General features: G+C 31.7%; 1 protein-coding gene across 1 annotated transcript in view; it reads right to left on the bottom strand.

Annotated features, from left to right (window-relative positions):
- Positions 1-734: 734 nt before the first annotated feature.
- The window catches only part of MRPS31 (mitochondrial ribosomal protein S31), a 28,570-nt gene continuing 21,687 nt past the window's right edge, over positions 735-7,617 (bottom strand). The window contains exons 6-7 of the mRNA XM_051987396.1: positions 5,046-5,189; positions 735-1,109 (exon numbers count right to left, since the gene is read on the bottom strand). Coding sequence (XP_051843356.1) covers positions 880-1,109; positions 5,046-5,189 — 374 coding nt within the window. The 3' untranslated portion in view covers positions 735-879. The remainder of the gene's footprint in view (positions 1,110-5,045; positions 5,190-7,617) is intronic.

Below are 7,617 nucleotides of genomic sequence, written 5' to 3'. Positions count from 1 at the left end.
AGAATAAGCTCACTTTTTCAATGTTCCTTTTTTTCTTTTGATATTCAAATGATATTGCTCATGAAATCAAGTTTATCCTGTGATTAGTACATGTTACATGACAACTAAATGAATTTGACTTTACAGGACACATGGGCTATACTTCTCTCAGACACATGAGAGAGGACTTAACGCAGCAGGAGGAAAAAAACGTCCCAGAAGGATCTTCAAAATATACTATTATCTCTTTTCATAAGGCTACTTCTCCATAGCTGGGCTTCTTAAACTTGACTCCTTTCTGCATGAAAAACTTTTACAAAACCCTAAGTTATATTGGTACATAAAATAGGTATATAAATCAAACGTTTACTAATAATAATAATTTTGCAGCCCCCACATTCAGACCCAGTTTAAGAAGCTTTGTTCTACAGCATCCCCTATGGAGGCACGGAACATTTTAGATGATTAGCCTTTCATACAAAAAAAAGCAATTCTACCTTCAATTCTTTGTAAAATATAATTCCTAATTTTTTTTTTTTATTGCTGTCAGCACATATATCCATGGGAGGCTCCTTGAAAGCAGAGACTGTTTCCTGTTTCACCTTTGTCTTATAGCTCCAATGCTTTTAGCACAGTGCCTGAAACATTATAAATACTTAAGAATTCTTGTTGCTTGACAGTTTTCATGGAATAATTTTTATTATCTAATAGAATATTATGAAATCTTACAACTAAGAATATTTTCAGGCACCATGGCTAGTCTCTTAAACAATTTAATGTTTTTGTAATGCAAATCAATTACAATAATTATTTACCACAAGTTAACTTAAAGGGAAAAGTGAAATTTCTATTTATTCTGTGATAGTGTCCATCTCCAAAAGAATAAAAATGTCCATGTTTTCAACCAAATTGAATGTTATTTTCTTCAAGAATATCCTTTTTTTGATGGAAATAATTCCGAAACCATTCTATATGCTCAACTTTTTCTTTAACAGTTAGAAATGGGTTTTTTGAGAGTCCACAAGTAACTAATTCCATGAAATGACGAATTGGGCCTTGTTTTGGAAAACCTTCCAGGTATTTGTCCAAAAATATATGTTCGTGAAAATCAGCACCATCATCATCAATACCTAGAAAAAGAGCCAAAATACATACAATTTGAATGCATGTACAAATATAAATCAGAAATATATTAAAAACTGAGTCAGCTTATTGATCTTTCCACCGATTAAAAATAAGAACATTTCACAAAACACTTAAAAATGAACATATTTATTTCCCATTTATGTCTTTGTAAGCTAGTTCTATAGTTAACTCTGAATTTCTCATGACTATTTTTGAGGGTGAGATTTTTTTTTTCCTTTTATAGTGTATGATGTCGTTGAGACACACATAAATACAGCAATGTCATTTAAATAAGCAACCCACTGTAAGCTGAAAACAAGTATTTTTGCTGAATCTATTAAATAAATTGGCATCCTTCCATGACATTAGAAACAGACCTACTAATGTATGAGATGCAGAGAAGACACCAATCTTAATGACAGAGGTAGTCTCTTTATCCAACACTGAAAACACAAATCCAATCCCTATCCCCTAAATTTGAAGTGACCTAGCTACTTATTATTTTTTGGAAGTCCACTGATTAAGTAAAGAAGATAAGTGGGAAGGAAGAGAGTCTATAAAGAAGTGCAAGGATTGATAAAGACAAATCATGTTTCTCACTACTCTTCTACTATCAGGGGTCAGTAATCATTTTAGCCAAGACTGTCTCAAGTAAAAACATCTATTATTTCAGGATTGAACTGCTAAAGGAAATGAAAAAATAAAATAGAATTAAGAAATACACATAGGAGGATGGCAGGGTCTCCAAGAACTGATTCTAGTATCATTCTAATATCTGTGCCATGCCAAAAAAAAAAAAAAAAAAAAGCACTTGTTTATAACAATAATCTCCAAACTATTTTTGCTTCACTTTGAATTATGTTTCTACTTCCTTTGTGTCCATGATGCAAAAAAAGATTAAGAATCTCTGCACTGGGTTTCTCTCCATACTCTCCCCATGAGCCTGTTCTAGCAGGGTCCTCTGATTGTGTCAAAGAATATACTATCAAGGGCTCTACTGGAGCTCTTATAACAATATTAAAATTTCTGTGTCATTACTTCAAGCAGAATGCCTTGCATAAATACGTACTCAGTAAATAGGCCATCAAATAAATTGAGCATTATGCAGACTGGCTTATTCTTTGTCATGTATTGTAAAAATGTGGCAATGAAAAGGGAACAAGTAGTCAAAATAATTATATTTGATATAATTCAAAATAGAGAATTACTGACTTCAGATAACATCTCATTATTTCCCCAAATGGAATTATTATTGTTTTGATTAAAAATTCTTTCTTGGGTACATATTTTCAAGGAACAAAGCTTGCTAACTAGATGTTGCTATATTGTTCCTAAATTTGTTGAGTAGTCAAATCCACAGAAGATTTACTTTCTCTCCAACCCAATGCTTAAAACATGGAAAAAATATTCTTGTACCTAGTTGATAGCTTCTTAAAATGTACAAGGACTATAAAGAATTGTGAAATAGAGAGCCTCAAAAACAGGAATTGAAATTACTTTGAATTTTAAAAGTTAATTTAGATGCTGCTTTAAGTGCCATACATATATAAACATCTCAGTCTCTATCTGTCTCTCTCTCTTACACACACACATATTCCTAACTTTCTGATACCAGAAAAAAAGGTATAAAGAAGTTCATTGTAAATACACAAAATATCATTTTCATTATAATGTTCCAATGCTCACATTTGTTCAATCATTGTACTAAAGAAAAACTAATTTATTTCATAAAGAATAAAGATTGTTTTAAGTAAAGCAACAATGGAATTTCCTTTGCCAAAGGAATGTGTGTAAATCTTCATGGAAGTTATTAATGATAAATGAGAAAAACATGATATCTGATAACCCCTTTTTAAAAATGAAAATTAAATACCAAGGACAACAAAAGGAAAATAGCCTCCTATTGTGAGGAACCAGGTCACAGTACAGGTTCCTCAAAGTCTTCAGAAGTTTACAAATGTGTGCTGAAGAGGGAGATCAAATTCAAAAAGTTTCCATGGTTTCTTTCCTGTTTTTCCTTCAGATATTCAAATGTCTTAAGGATCTGGAAATGAGACACCTCCTTTTCCTACACTGTAGCATCAATAATATGCAGTGTATATAGATACCTGTCACATTTTTCTTCCCCAACTGATCAAAACAGACGTTTCCCCCCTTCTCAGAGACTAAACATTCTCAATGACTTTATCGACTTTAAGATAAATTTTTGCTAGGCACTGAAATTCAAGACTGTTTGTCAAATGGAAATAATGGAATGGAAATATAAATCTCATAGTTGTTATGATGATGTGCCCTCATTCACCTTCTTATAACCATACTTAGTAGCCACTTGCACTAGGAAATACTGTTGACATTTCAGATTCAAGTTATACTATAAATAATTTTAAAATGTATAGCAATATAAGTAGCTACTGAGAACATATAAAACAAGGCCATATCTAATGAAATACCACCTTATCAAAATGTTGCTAACTTTGTCAGGGATTAAAGCACCCAATTTGCATTAAACACTGATTTTTTAAGGAGTAAATCAAATCATTTTCTTGAGATGAAAAGTTTTTTTTTTTTTTAAACTAATTCCATCTTGTTCTGTTTTTTTTATGTCTATGAACATATATACACATGTATCTAAAACATGCATGAACATATGTAATATATAAGTATGTGCACAGTAAAATTGCAAATATGACAAGAGAAAATTCAGCAAGACTCAAAAAAGCTTCTTTAAAAATAAAAGAACAAAGACTGGCATATTTAAATTTTTTCATTCTATTATTCAACTGAAAATACAATGTTTTTAAAAAAATATTTCCATTTCAAAATATAAATTCCATTAGAACACTAATTAAAAATCAAAAAGCCTAAAATTCTATTTAAAGTGTCTTAAGACCTATGTAGTTGTCATTTTTATGTAATTTGGTGCTACACCGATTCCAACTCTCCAAAGAAATTCAATGGCTCTCTTCTGAATGAAAATTATTCAAAAGAATATTCAAAAAATATTTAATACATTTTAATTGACAGTGGAGGATAAGCACATACAATGTAGCTAGAATGTTTTCCTCTTGATTTAAGTAGCTTAGCTTTCAAGCAGAACAGAAAAAAGGCCCCAGATTCTTAGCAATTCAAGGCCTCCTAGGTGTTATAGAAATAACTTTTCTGGGCATCATGGCATCCCATGGAAAGTTCCTATAAGACCTTTCAAATTCAGCAACATTCTTTTTTTTTAAATGATAAGATTTTTATTTTCAAAACACATGTGAAAATAGCTTTCAATATTCACCCCTGCAAAACCCTGCGCTCCATATTTTTCTCTCCCCCTTCCTCTCACATCCATCCTCCAGACAGCAAGCAATCCAATATATGCCAAGCATGTACAGTTCTCCTCTACACTTACTTCCACATGGATCATTCAGTAACATTCTTTTTTTTTTTTTTTTTTTTTGCTGAGGTAATTGGGATTAAGTGACTTGCTCAGAATCACACAGCTAGAAAGCAAAAGTGCCTTAGACACTTTTGAACTCAGGGCCTTCAGAATGTCAGAGCTGGTCATCTATCCACTATACCAACTAGCTGCCCCTCAGTAACATTCCTAAAGTCCCACTAAGAAAAAGCAAACTCAAAATCTGCCACACCATAATCTCTTCAGAATGTAAAAAGTTGTGACTAGTTAAATGAATCCAATAATCTTTATTATTCTATGATATCAAGAACTGACATTTAACTTGTCATTTTTCATGTTTAAATTTCTTACTAGGTTGCCAGGAATAAAAAGAAATCTAAAAATCTTAGCTCAAATCTCTCTAAAAATCCATTTTAAGATAAATATTTAGATATTTAGTCAAAATAATATACATATATGAAGCTTAAATTAGAAAATCTACCAGAAAGTTTCCTTCTCCTAATTATCTTTTTGAGGGGGGATGGGGGGTAAGACATACCAGCTTCATTGTTAATTGGGAATGTCCAAAGTTTTCCTTCTTTTGTCCACTGGATCATCTCTTCAAGAGCATTCTGGGGCAGTTGTTGACTTACTGTGGCTAATTGTTTAGCAAATTCCACATCCCAAAGTGTCGGTGATGTTTCTGTAGCAAACAAATTACTTCAAATAAGTGTAATCATAAAGATTTTTATTGCAAAAAATTAAAATTGAGCATTAATACTAGGTTTTTATATCTATGATATTTATAAAATAAAGCCCATAAGACTTATTTATTTATTTTTATCACTTTTATTATTTTTGTTTATTTATTTGTTTACTTATTAGCTGTAATTAAGGAACTACTAAAAAGATTATTACTGTTTTGACCTATTACTGTTTTGACCTGAATGAATTAAGCTTTCTTCTAATATGGAGGTTTGACTTCCTATTTGCTCAAAATAAATAAATAAGAATGTCTTTTCCTACAAAGGTAATGCACCTTGTAGTATTTTATGTAAGAATGCTTTCATCACTAAGGTGTGCTCCAATAGAAAGTATGTTGGATATGGAGCCTGCCCTTTTTAAGCTATGTGAATATCAATAAGAAATTTCATTTTTCTCTGTGGTTTCCTCAGCTTTAAAAAAGAATATTTGCAGTATATATCTTACAGCACAATTGTGAGGATTAGATGAAATCATATATGTTAAATACTTAATAAACCATAAAGTACCATAAAAATGTCAGTAGTTACTTTGTTATGTTTCAAAGGCTTTGAGGCAAAAGTAAACATTCCAGAAAAGAACAAAATTTCCAAAGTCCCAGGTGCTTTTTCGTTCTTTTTAAAATTGTTTTCTTCAAAAAAAGATCAACCTGCTTTCCCTTCTACTTCCTTTCTTCATTGGGAAAACAAGAAAAACAAAATCTTTCCTATAAAATGTATAGTCAAACAAAACAAATTCCCACATTAATGCTAGTTATTAATAAAACTGAAATTAATTTTGTTAATAACTATCTGGTATCTGGAACATTAAGGATTTCTTAGTTTTGATGACTGGTAAAGGTATCAACACAAATCATATGATCAGTGTTATTCCTAACAATTCTCACAAAATTCCCAGTAGAAAAACCTCCTTTAATTCATAAGATTTCAGAATGAATCACATTGTACAAGCTTCCTGTGTTTTATCATTGTAAATCAAAAAGCAGTTATTAAGAATCAGTTATTACGTGCCTGGCACTGAAGACATAAGTCTTCACATAACCCTTATCCATAAGGATCTTATGTTCCATATGAAGGAAAGAAAAGGTCATATATAAATATGTACAGAATAAATATAAAGTGAATGGATACAAACATATAAAAAATAGTTAAATATAAGGTAGTTTGGGGAGAAGGGCATCAGTAGTTTGAGAAAATCAGGAACAATTTCATGAAATGGATGGTGTTTGAGCTGTCTTACAGGAAGAAAGGATGCAAGTAATTAATAGTGTATGCAGGCAGAGAGAATAGCTAGCAGTGTAAAGGAATAAAACCATGAAGTACATTTATATGTGAAAAACAGAAACACCCCTTATGGATGAATCACTAAAACCAGGTAGGATGGGGGAGTAATTACCAGCAACATAGAAACGTAAGTTGGGTCCAATGTATGTAGGCCTTTAAAAGCTAAACAGATTTGATGTTTTATTCTAGAAGCAATAGGAAGATTCTTAAGTTAATTGAGTAGGGCAAACATGTGGTAAGATTTACCCTATAGGAAAATTACTTTAGAAGCAGCTTGTAGGATAGACTGCAATGGTGTGAGACCTGAAGCAGGGAGAGCAATTAGAAGGCTGTTATCATAATCGTGGCAGGAAGTTGATAAGGACCTGAAATAAGGTGGTAGTTATGTGAGCATAAAGAATAATTCCAATAAGAAATATGTTGTATAGGCAGAAGTGGCAAAATCTGGATATGTGAGATGATGAAGAATATGAGTCAAGGATAATGCTGAGATTTCAGATCTTAAGAGACTGATGAATGGCAATATATTTAAAAGAAACAGGAAGTTTAGAAGAGAGAAGAGCTTAGGGAAGAAATAATCAGTTCAGTTTTAGACATGTTGAGTTTGAGACGTCTCCAGAACATTCAGTTTAAAATGTCCAACTGGCGGAGCTGTACGTCATCTTGCTTACTCCTTGATTTATTCCTTTGTCCCAAAGGCTTTAAAAGTACAAATAGCAGGCACTATAGGTTATTAAGAGTCAGCTCACTGTTTGAATGGATAAAAATATATCAATATAATCAGATGTCATCATTCATATGTAAATAATTAAATACAATCTTTGCAAGTCTGATCCAAATATTCTAAAAATGGTCTAATCATCTTATTCATGTGGAAACAAATTAAGAAGATGACAATTAAAATTGGGATATAGTCTGCTTCCTCTTCCACCAACTAGACGAAGATAACACAGTAACAATCATGATTTCAAGTAATAATAACTAAGTGTAGAAAATAAAGACATAAGCTATGAACAAAGGAGAGTCATACAGATGGGCCTCTTCATCCTTCACAGTAGTTTAAACATTTAAGTTTTGGCTATTTGT

The sequence above is a fragment of the Antechinus flavipes genome, chromosome 3 (assembly GCF_016432865.1).
Source record: "Antechinus flavipes isolate AdamAnt ecotype Samford, QLD, Australia chromosome 3, AdamAnt_v2, whole genome shotgun sequence".
In the NCBI taxonomy this organism is placed as follows: Eukaryota; Metazoa; Chordata; class Mammalia; order Dasyuromorphia; family Dasyuridae; genus Antechinus; species Antechinus flavipes.
The sequence above is the reverse complement of the archived record's forward strand: the minus strand, read 5'-3'. Positions and strand labels throughout refer to the sequence as shown.